Here is a 16,495-nt window from a genome sequence, read left to right as displayed (position 1 = left end):
GGCGGTAATTGGCCAGGTTGCACTTGTCCTGCTTTTTGTGTACAGGACATACCTGGGCAATTTTCCACATTGCTGGGTAGATGCCAGTGTTGTAGCTGTACCGGAACAGTACAAGAGCACGCTAAGTCCTGGAGCACAGGTCTTCAGTACTATTACCGGAATATTGTCAGGGCCCATACATAGCCGTTGCAAAATCCAGTGCCTTCAGTCGTTTCTTGATATCACGTGGGGTGAATCAAATTGGCTGAAGTCTGGCATCTGTGATGCTGGGGACTTCAGAAGGAGGCCAAGATGGATCATCAACTCGGCACTTCTGGCTGAAGATTGTTGCAAATGCTTCAGCCTTATCTTTTGCATTGATGTGCTGGGCTCCCCCATCATTGAGGATGGGGATATTTGTGGAGCCACCTCCTCCAGTGAGTTGTTTAATTGTCCACCACCATTCACGACTGGATGTGGCAGGACTGCAGAGCATAGATCTGATCCGTTGGTTATGGGATTGCCTAGCTGTCTATCGCATGCTGCTTATGTAGTTTGGCACGCAGATAGTCCTATGTTGTAGCTTCACCAGGTTGACACCTCATTTTGAGGTATGCCTGGTGCTGCTCCTGGCATATCCTCCTGCACTCTTCTTTGAATCAGGGTTGGTCTCCTGGCTTGATGGTAATGGTAGAGTGGGGGATATGCCAGGCCATGAAGTTAGATTGTGGTTGAGTACAATTCTGCTGCTGATGGCCCACAGCGCCTCATGGATGCCCAGTTTTACATTGTTAGACCTATTCAAAATCTATCCCATTTAGCACGGTGATAGTACCACACAATGCGTTGGACTGTATCCTCAATGTGAAGGCGGGACTTCATCTTCACAAGGACTGTGCGGTCGTCACTCCTACCAATACTGTCATGGACAGATGCATCTGCGGCAGGCAGATTGGTGAGGATGAGGTCAAACATATTTTTCCCTTTTGGTTCCCTCCCCTCCTGCCACAGACCCAGTTTAGCAGCTATGTCCTTTAGGACTCGGCCAGCTCAGTCAATAGTGTTGTTACCGACCCACTCTTGGTGATGGACATTGAAGTCCCCAACCCAGAGTACATTCTGTGCCCTTGCCACCCTCAGTGCTTCCTCCAAGTGGTGTTCAACATGGAGGAGTACTGACTGATCAGCTGAAGGAGGGCGGTAGGTGGTTAGCAGGAGGTTTCCTTGTCCATGTTTGACCTGATGCCATGAGACTTCATGGGGTCCGGAGTCAATGTTGAGGACCCCCAGGGCAACTCCCTCCCTACTGTATACCACTGTCCCGCCACCTCTGGTGGGTCTGTCCTGCCGGTGGGACAGGACATACCCAGGGATGGTGATGGTGGTGTCTGGGACATTGTCTGTAAGGTATAATTCCGTGAGTATGACTATGTCAGGCTGTTGCTTGACTAGTCTGTGGGACAGCTCTCCCAACTTTGGCACAAGCCCCCAGATGTTAGTAAGGAGGACTTTGCAGGGTCGATGCCGGGTGGTCCTTCCGGTTTCATTCTTTTTTTTTTACTTTGTAGCGGTTAGATACAACTGAGTGGCTTGCTAGGCCATTTCAGAGAGCATGTAAGAGTCAACCACATTGCTGTGGGTCTGGAGTCACATGTAGGCCAGACCAGGTAAGGACAGCAGATTTCCTTCCCTAAAGGACATTAGTGAACCAGATGGGTTTTTACAACAATTGACAATGGTTTCATGGCCATCATTAGATTTAGCTTTTAATTCCAAATTTATTAATTGAATTCAAATTCCACCTTCTGCTGTGGATATGAGGTGGTATATTCACTCCAGGAGTGTATCTACTGCATGTTTCAACACCACCCCTCAACACCTCATCTGGCTCAGTCTCTGTGCTACCCCAGTCTGGAGTGAGGTTGAAAAAGCCATTCAACAGCTGAAGAACAAGGCCTTTGGAGCAGACGGAATCCCTGCCGAAATCCTGTCCTAATGTTCCTTGTGTGGTTCAGTCTTAACTTTTGTTCGATAACACTCCTGTGAAGTGTCTTGGGATAATTTACTATGTTAAAGATGCTATATAAATACAAGTTGTGAATACAGTATCTGTCAAGAGTACTTGCTTTCTGTACTACTTTCCTATCATGTCTATTTCTATCAGTATTTTCATGTAACAATATATCCTTCACATCTCCTCTCATACCCTTCTATCACAGTTAAACATGCCTATTTGTTTTACATTTTTTTGATTTTTATATTTTGCTGGAGAAGCCATTTTAATAAATCCCGTCCTCTTCCAGAACCCAACACTCATCCTTGAGGCTGGCTCTGATTGCGTTCTTGTGAAGTGGTAAGCTGGTTGTGACCTGTGGGTGTACATTTTTTGAAACAGTTTCCCCTTATGTCACCAGAATAAACTTGAGTTCCTATTTACATGAAATACCAAAATCTCTTTTAAAATGCACCATTTCCCCCAACTTACAGTTCAAGAAACCCTTCTAAGAAATGTTCATTATTGTGTAGTTGTCAGCTGTCACTGCCTCCCCACCCCACCCTGAAGATGCAGCAACCCACTCCACAAGCTCCCACAGTACACAACTACTATTCCAGTGCTTCCACCTTTCCACACTGCCAGCTCCTTCCAGTGATCCCATATTCTGGGGCCCCTCTGCCACTCCTCCCAAATTCAAAATTCTCTCCTGATCTGCCTTGCTCGATCACCCATCTTTCACTCCAGCAAGACCTTGATGTCCATTTCCTGTGCTCTCAAACACCATAGCTGTCCCTGGGAGATGGCACCACTGTTGCAATATTACCAACCTATATATTCCCCAATTCCCAACTCCCCACTACTGTTAGAGTAGTTTATTCTAACCTTCTTAACTGCAACATTTTTCTCCATATGCTGGTTTTTTTAAAACAAAACTGCAATAATCACATCATTTTTGAATGGTAAACGAAACTTGATTTACATTTTCCATACAAATATCAGCATAATCCTAGAATTTGAGCCTATAATTCATACTCTAACAGAAACACAATTTGACATTTAGTCACTGTAATAGTGACCCTGACAATATAGTGTACATTATATAGAATGAAACAACATATCCTTTTGCCACAAGAAGCACTACCAGGAATCCACCAATATTTTTGCACAAAGAGAAAAAATGCAGCTGATAAAGGAGGGATACACTACAAGACTCGCTAGTTCCTGTGCTATCGCTGATGAGAAGATATTTTATGAAAAGCCTGCAGGCCTGGGGTTGAATACTGCAACTGGGCAACTGTTTGGTAATGAAAGAAGTGCCTTGAGCACCACCATAGGTCTGTCAGCAACTACAATGAGAAAAGATATGTTAATATTTAAGTGGAGATCTTTCATCGAAACTGATATAGAGGAAGGCAACAGTGCAACATGACTGGTGCAGAAGCAGATAATGGCTTAATACTATGTGAGCATCTTTTCAATGATGTAGTGAGAAGTGCTGGATGATATGCAAAAGTCAGTTCAATCCAGCTGTGAAAAAACAGCAAAGGTGAGTAAATCAGCTCAAACGTTGAACAGAATGAAGTAAACTGTAAATGGGTTAAAATGGGGGAGATTTCCTCCCCACCCCCCTGCCCAAAATTTGAAATTAAGTGGATGTTCAGACTAGGGGTCTGAAAGTAAGTAGGAGCAGCAAGAAATGAGATGATGAAAGAGTGGATGAAGATGTTGCAGATGTAAAGATCTCTCAAATTTGAATTTGAATGCGGAATACAGGCTTTAAGACAGGATTCTTGGTAGTGTGGAGGAACAGAGGGATCTTGGGGTCCATGTCCATCGCTCAAAGTTGCCACCCAAATTGATAGGGTTGTTAAGGCGTATGGTGTGTTGGCTTTCATCAACAGGGGGATTGAGTTTAAGAGCTGCGAGGTTATGCTGCAGCTCTATAAGGCCCTGGTTCGAAGAGGGTGCAGAGGAGATTTACCAGGATGCTGCCTGGACTGGAGGGCATGTCTTACGAAGAAAGGTTGAGGGAGCTAGGGCTTTTCTCATTGGAGCGTAGAAGGATGAGAGGTGACTTGATAGAGGGGTACAAGATGATGAGAGGCATAGATAGAGTGGATAGCCAGAGACTTTTTCCCAGGGTGGAAAGGGCTATCAGCAGGGAGCATAATTTTAAGGTGATTGGAGGAAGGTTTCGGGGAGATGTCAGAGGTAGGTTCTTTACACAGAGAGTGGTGGGTGCGTGGAATGCACTGCCAGCGGTGGTAGTAGAAGCAGATACATTAGGGACATTTAAGCGACTCTTGGATAGGTACATGGATGATAGAATGAAGGGTCGGTAGTTAGTTTGATCTTAGAGTAGGTTAAAGGTTCGGCACAACATCGTGGGCCGAAGGGCCTGTACTGTGCTGTACTGTTCTATGTTCTAAATAATGCTCACTGCTCTATTTCACAGTTTTGCCTCGTGAATTTTTCATCCTCCTTTTAGTTGGGAATCCTTTTATTGACATCATGGACAGCATAAATTCAAATAAATGGGGTAAAGGCTGCAACTCTTGGTGTCTTGCCTGGTTATCCTATATTCCAAATGTCCTGCTACTACCTTAATAATGGATTCTAGCATTTTCCCAATGACAGAAGTTAGGCTAACTGGCCTCTAGTTTTCTGTTTTTCTGTCTGCCTCCTTTCTTGAATAGAAGTGTTACATTTGCAGTTTACCAAGCCGCTGGAACCTTTCCGGAATCTAGGGAATTTTGGAAGATTACAAGCAATGCATCCACTATCTCTGCAGCCAGTTCTCTTAAGACCCTAGAATGCAGGCCATCATTGTCAGCCTTTAGTCCCACTACTTTTCCTAGTACTTTTTCTTCTTGTGATTGTTTAAAGTTCCTCTCGCCCTTTTGCTCCTTCATTTTCTACTATTCCTAGACAGATATAAAATATTTTTTCAAATTCTCTGCCATTTCTTTGTTTCCCATTATTAATTTTCCAGTCTCATCCTCTAAGGAACCAAAGCATATTTTAACTATTTGCTTTCTTTTTATATACTGATACAAGTTCTTAATATTGTTTGCATATTTCTTGTTCGTTCACACTCACTCTAATTTCTCTTTTTAAGTCATCCTTTGCTGGTTTCTAAAACTTTCTCAATCTTCTGGCCTACCCACTAATCTTTGCAGCATCGTACACCCTTTCTTTCAATTTGATACCATCCTTAACTTTGTTAGTTAGCCACAGATGGTACATTCTTGAACATAGAACAGTACAGCACAGTACAGGCCCTTCGGCCCACGATGTTGTGCCGAACCTTTAACCTACTCTAGGATCAAACTACCTACATACCCTTCATTCTGCTATCATCCATGTACCTATCCCAAGAGTCGCTTAAATGTCCCTAATGTATCTGCTTCTGCTACCACCGCTGGCAGCGCATTCCACGCACCCACCACTCTCTGTGTAAAGAACCTACCTCTGACATCTCCCCGAAACCTTCCTCCAATCACCTTAAAATTATGCCCCCTGGTGATGGCCCTTTTCACCCAGGGAAAAAGTCTCTGGCTATCCACTCTATCTATGCCTCTCATCATCTTGTACCCCTCTATCAAGTCACCTCTCATCCTTCTTTGCTCCAATGAGAAAAGCCCTAGCTCCCTCAGTCTTTCTTCGTAAGACATGCCCTCCAGTCCAGGCAGCATCCTGGTAAATCTCCTCTGCACCCTCTCTAAAGCTTCCACATCCTTCCTATAATGAGGCGACCAGAACTGAACACAATATTCCAGGTGTGGTCGAACCAGGGCCTTATAGAGCTGCAGCATAACCCCGCGGCTCTTAAACTCAATCCCCCTGTTAATGAAAGCCAACACACCATATGCCTTCTTAACAACCCTATCAACTTGGGTGGCAACTTTGAGCGATCTATGGACATGGACCCCAAGATCCCTCTGTTCCTCACCATTACCAAGAATCCTGTCTTTAAGCCTGTATTCTGCATTCAAATTCGACCTTCCAAAATTCTTCTCGTAGAGTCTTTATATAGCTTTGAGAGTTATGAAATAACTCATTAAATGTCTGCCACTGCTTATCTACTCTGTTACCTTTTAACCTATTTTCTTAGTCCACTGTAGCCAACTATCATCTTGACTTTGTAATTGCCTTTATTTAAGTTTAAGATACTAGTTTCAGACCCAGTTTCTCATCCTCAAACTGAATGTGAAATTCATCATGTTATAGCCCTTTTCCTAGAGCATCCTTTACTGTGAGATCATTCATTAGTCCCGTCTCTTTACACATTACGAGGTCTCAAATAGACTGTTCTGCTCTGATGATGCTACCTTCTGTGACAGCACTTCTGATATGTCTTCCTTTTTTCCTCAACTGAGGATTCCCCCCCACTGTGGTTGACAGGGCCCTCAACCATGTCCGGCCCATTTTCCTGCACCTCACCCCTTCCCCTCCCTCCCAGAACCGCAACAGAGTTCCCCTTGTCCTCACTTTCCACCCCATCAGCCTCCATATCCAAAGGATCATCCTCCGCCATTTCCGCCACCTCCAGTGTGATGCCACTACCAAACGCATCTTCCCCTCCCTTCCCCTGTCAGCATTCCGAAGGGATCGTTCCCTCCGTGACACCCTGGTCCACTCCTCCATTACCCCCACCATCTCGTCCCCTTCCCATGGCACCTTCCCCTGCAATCGCAGGAGATGTAATACCTGCCCATTTGCCTCCTCTCTGCTCACTATCTCCGGCCCCAAACACTCCTTTCAGGTGAAGCAGCAATTTACTTGTACTTCTTTCAATGTAGTATACTGTATTCGCTGCTCAATGTGGTCTGCTCTACGTTGGGGAGACCAAACGCAGACTGGGTGACCGCTTTGCGGAACACCTCCGCTCAGTCCGCAAGCAGGACCCCGAGTTTCCGGTTGCCTGCCATTTCAACACACCCCCCTGCTCTCATGCTCACATCTCTGTCCTGGGATTGCTGCAGTGTTCCAGTGAACATCAACACAAGCTTGAGCAACAGCATCTCGTTTACCGATCAGGCACACTACAGCCTGCCGGACTGAACGTTGAGTTCAATGATTTCAGAGCATGACGGGTCCCCCATTTTACTTATATTTTTAGTTTTTCTTTTTCCTTTTTAAAACATTTTTTTTGTTTTAATTTATTTCATCTTAGTCTGTTCAGTTTGCTTGCCCAGTGTTTTTTTTCATGTATGTACTTGCGGCTGTTCAATTTTCAGTCCGTTAACACCCTATCTGTACTAATGCTTTGCCTTTCAACACACCATTAACATATTGTTTGCCTTTGCTCCATGACCACCTGGTCAGCTATTCTGTGAGCTTGTCCTATCGGCACCTTCTCCTTTTTATCTCTTGCCCTGCCCCCGCTTTACTTGCTTAAAACCTTTCACATTTCTAATACTTGCCAGTTTTGAAGAAGGGTCACTGACCTGAAACGTTAACTCTGCTTCTTTCTCCACAGATGCTGCCAGACCTGCTGAGTATTTCCAGCATTTCTTGTTTTTATTTCAGATTTCCAGCATCTGCAGTATTTTGCTTTTATATTACTAAAATAGATTGTTCCTGTGGTTGGTTCCAGAATGTATTGTTCTAAGGAACTGTCCCAAATACACTCTATGAACTCAATCTCCAGGCTGTCTTTATTTGATTTGTCCAATCTATATGAAAATTAAAATTGCCCACAATTATTGCACTACCTTTGTTTCAAGCCCCCATTATTTCTTGATTTATGCTCTGTCCTACTGTGCACCTACTGTTAGGGGCCTACAAACTACTCCCACCAGTGATTTCTTTCTCTTGCTATTTCTTAACCCCACCCGAACTAATTCTACATCTTGATATTCCGAGCCACGGTCATTTATCACTACTGTAGTGATTTCGTCCTTTATTAACAGAGCTACCCCACCTCCTTTTTCCTTGCTCCCTATCCTTCTAACATGTTAAATATCCTTGAATAGTCAGTTCCCAGCCTAGGTCACTGCAGCCATGTCTCTATAGTGACTGTATTTCTATTTGTGTAATCAGTTCACATATCTGGTTACGAATGCAGCATGCATTCAGATACAGAGCCTTTAATTCTGTCTTGTTATCATTTTCCCCTATTCTGACCCTATTTGCTGGTGCACTGTTATGTTTGTATGCTTTATCCCTTCCTGTTGTCGTACTCTGGTTATCATACCCTTGTCGCTACTCTGCATTATTGCCTTGTCTTTTCCAAATCTCCTCTCTCGTGAACCCTCAACCCCACCCCACTATTTAGTTTAAAGCCCACTCTCCCGCACCAATTTTTGAGCCACAAATTCAACACTCTGATCTTATTTAATCTAAGTCAATTTAATTGTGGCCCAGGTAGTAATCCAGAGATTATTACCTTTTGTGGTTCTACTTTTTAATTGAGCCCCTAGCTGCTCATACTCCCTTAGCAGAACCTCTTTCTTAGGTACCAATGATATAGGTAGGACTATGTGGATCACGGCAACTGAATCCTTCCCCTCCCACTCCAAGCTCCTCTCCAGCCCTGAGGAGATATCCTTAACTCTGGCACCGGGCAAGCAACGCAGCTCTCGGGATTCTCTTACTTGGCTGCAGAGAACTGTATCCATCCCTTAATTACTGTATTCCTCTTTCTCTTCTCCCCCACGTCCCCAACAAACACCTGAATGGCCCCTTGTACCACAGTGCTCTCGTCCACACAAGCTGCAAGATCCTCGAACCTGTTGGAAAAGTGCAAGGGCTGAAGCTTCTCCTTCAGTGCAACCTTCTAGATCCCTATACCTACCTCACTCGTGGGGCTGGATTTTAGGCGGCGAGCTCCAAGAAGTGAGCCGCTGCAGTCTCGAGCAGTGGCCCATTTAAATAGCTGGGGTAGGCTGTCCGTCAACAATGGCGTCAGCTGCCTGTGCACAAGTGCTGACACCCTTTTTAAAGGGCTGTCAGCCTTACCAACTTATTTGAAGACAGATGAAATAAAATAAAATAAATACAATTCTTTTGCACCCCCACTCCCCCAATAACAAATTAACAGTATGCCTCCCTCCCCCTTCCCCCCCCCCCCCCAAACACGAGCCTGTAACAACTGACCTCTTCCCCCACCCCTCAAAACTGCATAAAGTTTAAAGTACAACCCTTCCCACCATCCCCTACACCCATGACGTTTACTTTACCCTGTTGCTGTGCCTCCCCCCCCCCCCCCCCCACATTGATAAACTTACCTCCTTTTCGGGGATCTGAAGGCAAGGGAATGACAGCCACTAGGCCGAAGATTGCGGCGGTCCATCAAGATTAAGGGTTAGTACATGCAAATCTTAACATTATTCATTTGCATATGGTGATTGTGGTCCCGTCGAGTGGTGGGAGGGACTGCCATGGTGCCCTGCCAGCACCAGGAGGATTGGGCCAGGCTGTGCCACCGCCAAGGTCCATGGCAGGCCTCATTCAGGGCCATCTTCCAGCCCCTCCCACCATGGATCCTGATATCGAGGGTTCTTTAAATTCCAGCCTGTAGTCACACCCTCCTGTTGCTGACCATGGCCAAATCTGAAGTACCTAATCTAATGGGTGTGACTGCCTCCTGGAACAAAGTGTTCAGATAATTTTCTCCCTGCCTGACGCATTGCAGAGTCTGAAGTTTGGACTCCAGCTCATCAACTCTGAGCTGACGTTTCTTGAGCTGCAGACATTTGCTGCAGATGTGGATCAGGTTGCAGCTCCCACATGCTACAGCTGCAACATATCACCTGTGCTGCCATCCTTATTGTGTTTTAATTAACTAATTAGGGTTTCAAGTTCAGAAATGCCATTCAATGATTTGCAGTTACTGGTTTAACTATTTAAGCTATAAATTTAATACAGTACTTATCTCCCCAGTAAAAATTCAAACTATGCCGCAATTTAGTGAAAATAAAAGAATCCTTAAAACTCACCAACCAGTCATCTACCTGCTTACCTACTTAATGCCTCTGGACTTCAGCTGTCAAGTCTCGCTGTGTCCTGCTCTCTTTTTTTCACCCCCCCGCCCCCACCACCCCCCAAAACCATTTTTTGTTCTGAAAAAGACTAGAACTGTGCAGAGCCCCCACACTCACCGAATTCCCTACTTAAGCACTCTGTCGAAGCAGGACTCCATCGAACTGGATATCGTGCTACTTGCTTCATTTCTCTGTACATTTTTCATGAGGCAACTATTTGAAACACTTCATATGCTATTAAGGAAGCATTGGTATAATGCAATCTCAAATTATTCTCAAAATTCTCAATACATGAATGTGAAAGCTACGTGGAAAGAAGATTAAAACTAGCATTTCTGCTATTTTGGCAAGTACTCCACTGGGTGGAAGCTGTCACTACTTTGGTATTCATACAATAGAGAAGGATCTTGTGCTATTTCAGCATTTCATATTACCATTGAGGAGAAAGAGTATTGTTTGACCAGTAATGTTCTTTCCTGAACTGCATCTATATTGGAGTTATTGATGCTAATATGTTGGTTCCAATGTGTCCAATGTTCTACTGTACTACTTTGTCTTAACTTATTTGGAGGTATTACAAAGGATTAATTATTAAATTGGCTGCTTTAGGTACTAAACCAAATGTACAAAGGCTCTCACCAACCTGTATACTTGTAATTTATATTGTGTGTTTAATTCCTTGTATGAACTGAAATGCCTTCCTGTTGGCTCCCTTAAAAATAACAGATGCATTTGTGAGATGAAATCATGTGTACAATAGGGGAGAAGATGCCCACATAATCTATTATAGCTAACTCTCAAAGGGCCAGTGCCTGCAAACCTATCCTTTCATATGCCAAGGCCAGAAAAACACGAGTGAAGAAAATTGTTTTTATAGTAGATAATAAGATTTCAAACAGTGACTACAGCAAATTTCTTTAATACTACTTTAAAGCTAAGTTTCATTTGGTAACAAAACCTTGCTGTATTTTAGATGTGATACTGAAGCCACAAGAAGGACCTGGAGAGATGGGGAAGCCTGTAGTAATCTCTAAGGAAAATCAAGAAAAAATGAAGGAAATGTTTAAAATCAATCAGTTCAACTTAATGGCAAGTGATATGATAGCACTCAACAGAACTCTGCCTGATGTCAGGTTAGATGGGTAAGTACAACTTTTAAAGGCAGGTTTTAATGTTTGTTTTTTCTACAGGTGATAGAAATTTTAAAACTCAGGAACATTGGGATGAAAAATTCAGTGTTCCTTTGGTGCATCTTCAATTCAAATGAAATATTTTGTTTATCCAAACCATATGTTCATTTTATAACTGTTCATTAAAGGAACACTTTTTTCTGTTAAGACTAATTCTTCCTTGAGAGAGTGTGTATGTGTGTAGGTTCTACTGTCACTTGCACATTTTCTTAAATCAACAGGTTCCGACTGGAAAGACCACTGGTCACTGTCAAAACAACTTCTGCTTGCTGCCAAAGGCAACTTTTGAGTTCTCAGTGAATTATCATGAGTGGTCTAACAGAGAATTGGCTTTGTAATCTAAAAGAGCTGACAGAAACTATTACTTAAGCATGCCAAACACTCCAACTCCTTCCATAAATGATCTTATTGCTCCCATGCCAATGATTAAATATCACTCCATTGGATAAGTTGTACTATGTGAGCTATGTTTTTTTTTTTAAACTCCCTGGGTCAAAGAACAGTACAGCACAGGAACAGGCCATCCGGCCCTCCAAGCCTGCGTCGGTCTTGATGCCTGCCAAAACTAAAACCTTCTGCACTTCCGGGGACCGTATCCCTCTATTCCCATCCTATTCATGTATTTGTCAAGATGCCTCTTAAACGTCGCTATCGTACCTGCTTCCACCACCTCCCCCAGCAGCAAGTTCCAGGCACTCACCACCCTCTGTGTAAAGAATTTGCCTCGCACATCCCTTCTAAACTTTGCCCCTCGCACCTTTAAACCTATGTTCCCTAGTAACTGACTCTTCCACCCTGGGAAAAAGCTTCTGACTATCCACTCTGTCCATGCCACTCATAACTTTGTAAACCTCTATCATGTCGCCCCTCCACCTCCGTCGTTCCAGTGAAAACAATCCGAGTTTATCCAACCTCTCCTCATAGCTAATGTCCTCCAGACCAGGCAACATCCTGGTAAACCTCCTCTGTACCCTCTCCAAAGCCTCCACGTCCTTCTGGTGTGTGGCGACCAGAATTGCACGCAATATTCTAAGTGTGGCCTAACTAAAGTTCTGTACAACTGCAGCATGACTTGCCAATTTTTATACTCTATGCCCCGACCGATGAAGGCAAACATGACGCATGCCTTCTTGACTACCTTATCCACCTGTGTTGCCACTTTGTGACCTGTGGACCTGTACGCCCAGATCTTTCTGCCTGTCAATACTCCTAAGGGTTCTGCCATTTACTGTATACTTCCCACCTGCATTAGACCTTCCTAAATGCATTACCTCACATTTGTCCGGATTAAACTCCATCTGCCATTTCTCCGCCCAAGTCTCCAACCGATCTATATCCTGCTGTATCCTCTAACTGTCCTCATCACTGTCTGCAACTCCACCACCCTTTGTGTCATCCGCAAACTTACTAATCAGACCAGCTACATTTTCCTCCAGATCATTTATATATACTACAAACAGCAAAGGTCCCAGCACTGATCCCTGCGGAACACCCTGTAACCGCTAGTTACAGCCCTCCATTCAGAAAAGCACCCTTCCACTGCTACCCTCTGTCATCTATGACCGAGCCAGTTCTGTATCCATCTTGCCAGCTCACCTCTGATCCCATGTGACTTCACCTTTTGTACCAGTCTGCCATGAGGGACCTTGTCATAGGCTTTACTGAAGTCCATGTAGACAACATCCACTGCCCTTCCTTCATCAATCATCTTCGTCACTTCCTCAAAAAACTCCAAGTTAGTGAGACACGACCTCCCCTTCACAAAACCATGCTGCTTTTCGCTAATAAGTTTGCTTGTTTCCAAATGGGAGTAAATCCTGTCTCGAAGAATCCTCTCTAATAATTTCCCTACCACTGATGTAAGGCTCAGCAGCCTATAATTTCCTGGATTATCCTTGCTACCCTTCTTAAACAAAGTAACAACATTGGCTGTTCTCCAGTCCTCTGGGACCTCTCCTGTCGCCAATGAGGATACAAAGATTTCTGTCCAGGCCCCAGCAATTTCTTCCCTTGCCTTCCTCAGTATTCTGGGGTAGATCCCATCAAGCCCTGGGGACTTATCAACCTTAATGCTTTGCAAGACGCCCAACACCGCCTCCTTTTTGATAACGACATGACCGAGACTATCTACACTCCCTTCCCTAGACTCATCATCCACCAAGTCCTTCTCTTTGGTGAATACTGATGCAAAGTACTCATTTAGTACCTCGCCCATTTCCTCTGGCTCCACACATAGATTCCCTCCTCTGTCCTTGAGTGGGCCAACCCTTTCCCTGGTTACCCTCTTACCCTGGTTACAGTTAGCGTGATGTACTTTTGTTGCTGTGAACTAGCTGCTTTAATGTGGATGTCAATTGCAAGTAAATCATTCTGTTGCACTTGTGTACAGCTATTGAGTCATCGTCTTTTTCTTGCATCATTGAAAGATTTTTGTTTATCCCCATATCAAAAAAAAATCTGAATTTTCTTTTTGTTTAGTTCTCTATCTGCAGGCCTATACAATCTTGTTATGCTAAATGCACAAAAGACATGAAGCCTGTGGAGAAGTAGTAGCATGAGGTCTTTTTTGCTTTTGCTGAAAGGCTATCCTACATGTCTAAAGTATATAATTCCAGATGTAATGAAATTTTCAAGTTCCAAGCATATTTCTAGGTCCGAAAAGGAGTTTGTTTGGAGAGAGTACTTTCATTACTATATCAGGAAAAATGCACAGATTGAATTTGCGCAGTGTCTCATATGGCATCAAAGAAGCTATTGAGGTCCTGCGAAGCTTTCTCAAATTCCTTGAGCACACTTGCAATCTCAAGGTTCTGTAGTTGACCAATATCAGAGGAAATATCTGACTCTTCTGCATTTGGTTTGCAAATAATATTGTTGCCTTGGTGCAATCACTGACACTGCTCATTGAAGCTGCCTGCAGTTTGCTACTCAAAAAATCTCATCTATAATTGACACCAATACTCATAAGGATGTGAGTAGAAAATGTTAACTACCAGCAGCAGTGTCTGTTCAAAAAAAAAAATGTGTCTCTCTGAAGGATTTCATTAATATTGTTTAGTTTAGTTTAGAGATACAGCACTGAAACAGGCCCTTCGGCCCACCGAGTCTGTGCCGACCATCAACTACCCATTCATACTAATCCTACACTAATCCCATATTCCTACCACATCCCCACCTGTCCCCATATATTTCCCTACCACCTACCTATACTAGGGGCAATTTATAATGGCCAATTAACCTATCAACCTGCAAGTCTTTGGCATGTGGGAGGAAACCGGAGCACCCGGAGGAAACCCACGCAGACACAGGGAGAACTTGCAAACTCCGCACAGGCAGTACCCAGAATCGAACCCGGGTCCCTGGAGCTGTGAGGCTGCGGTGCTAACCACTGCGCCACTGTGCCGCCCCTGTGTCAATGTGTCATATGCCACAGCAAATCATTTGCTAAAGATGGCCGATGACCAGAGTACTGACTCCTTAGGGCTTGGGACTATCCCATAAAGCATTAATACAGACATCTATCTTTACAAGAACTCAACTTTACAACACCATTTATTTATTTATTTAGAGATACAGCACTGAAACATGCCCTTCGGCCCACCGAGTCTGTGCCGACCAACAACCACCCATTTGTACTACTTCTTTGGCCTCCTTATCTCGAGAGACAATGGGTAAGCGCCTGGAGGTGGTCAGTGGTGTGTGGAGCAGTGCCTGGAGTGGCAATAAAGGCCAATTCTAGAGTGACTGGCTCTAACACAGGTGCTGTAGAAAAATTTGTTTTTCGGGGCTGTTGCACAGTTGGCTCTCCCCTTGCGCCTCTGTCTTTTTTCCTGCCAACTGCTAAGTCTCTTTGACTCGCCACACTTAAGCCCTGCCTTTATGGCTGCCCGCCAGCTCTGGCGAGCGCTGGCAACTGACTCCCACGACTTGTGATCAATGTCACAGGACTTTATGTCGCGTTTGCAGACGTCTTTAAAGCATAGACATGGATGGCCGGTGGGTCTGATACCAGTGGCGAGCTCGCTGTACAATGTGTCTTTGGGGATCCTGCCATCTTCCATGTGGCTCACATGGCCAAGCCATCTCAAGCGCCGCTGACTCAGTAGTGTGTATAAGCTGGGGATGTTGGCCGCCTCGAGGACTTCTGTGTTGGAGATACGGTCCTGCCACCTGATGCCAAGTATTCTCCAGAGGCAGCGAAGATGGAATGAATTGAGACGTCGCTCTTGGCTGACATACGTTGTCCAGGCCTCGCTGCCATAGAGCAAGGTACTGAGGACACAGGCTTGATACACTCGGACCTTTGTGTTCCGTGTCAGTGCGCCATTTTCCCACACTCTCTCTAGGCCAGTCTGGACATAGCAGTGAAAGCCTTTCCCATGCGCTTGTTGATTTCTGCATCTAGAGACAGGTTACTGGTGATAGTTGAACCTAGGTAGGTGAACTCTTGAACCACTTGCAGAGCGTGGTCGCCAATATTGATGGATGGAGCATTTCTGACGTCCTGCCCCATGATGTTCGTTTTCTTGAGGCTGATGGTTAGGCCAAATTCGTTGCAGGCAGCCGCAAAACTGTCGCTGGGACTCTGCAGGCACTCTTCAGCGTGAGATGTTAAAGCAGCATCGTCAGCAAAGAGGAGTTCCCTGATATGGACTTTCCGTACTTTGGACTTCGCTCTTAGACGGGCAAAGTTGAACAACCTGCCCCCTGATCTTATGTGGAGGAAAATTCCTTCTTCAGAGAACTTGAACGTATGTGAAAGCAGCAGGGAGAAGAAAATCCCAAAAAGTGTGGGTGCGAGAACACAGCCCTGTTTCACGCCACTCAGGATAGGAAAGGGGTCTGATGAGCCACCATGTTGAATTGTGCCTTCCATATTGTCATGGAATGAGGTGATGATACTTAGTAGCTTTGGTGGACATCTAATCTTTTCTAATAGTCTGAAGAGACCACGTCTGCTGACTAGGTCAAAGGCTTTGGTGAGATCAATGAAAGCAATGTAGAGGGGCATCTGTTGTTCGCGGCATTTCTCCTGTATCTGACGAAGGGAGAGCAGCATGTCAACGGTCGATCTCTCTGCACGAAAGCCACACTGTGCCTCATGGTAGACGCGCTCGGCCAGCTTCTGGAGCCTGTTCAGAGCGACTCGAGCAAAGACTTTCCCCACTATGCTGAGCAGGGAGATTCCACGGTAGTTGTTGCAGTCACCGCAGTCACCTTTGTTTTTATAGAGGGTGATGATATTGGCATCGCGCATGTCCTGAGGTACTGCTCCCTTGTCCCAGCACAGGCATAGCAGTTCATGTAGCGCTGAGAGTATAGCAGGCTTGGCACTCTTGATT

The 16,495-nt window shown here is 44.7% G+C and overlaps 1 protein-coding gene across 3 annotated transcripts in view; it reads left to right on the top strand.

The window, feature by feature from the left end:
* galnt1 (UDP-N-acetyl-alpha-D-galactosamine:polypeptide N-acetylgalactosaminyltransferase 1) overlaps nucleotides 1-16,495 on the top strand; it is a 203,273-nt gene that overhangs the window by 53,869 nt on the left and 132,909 nt on the right. For all 3 annotated transcript variants that reach the window (XM_068010567.1, XM_068010558.1, XM_068010548.1), the window contains exon 3: nucleotides 10,937-11,105. In XM_068010567.1, the coding sequence (XP_067866668.1) occupies nucleotides 10,937-11,105 (169 nt within the window). The remainder of the gene's footprint in view (nucleotides 1-10,936; nucleotides 11,106-16,495) is intronic.

Source organism: Heterodontus francisci, chromosome 2 (genome assembly GCF_036365525.1).
Source record: "Heterodontus francisci isolate sHetFra1 chromosome 2, sHetFra1.hap1, whole genome shotgun sequence".
Classification (NCBI taxonomy): Eukaryota; Metazoa; Chordata; class Chondrichthyes; order Heterodontiformes; family Heterodontidae; genus Heterodontus; species Heterodontus francisci.
This window is presented reverse-complemented; position numbering and strand designations above follow the sequence as displayed.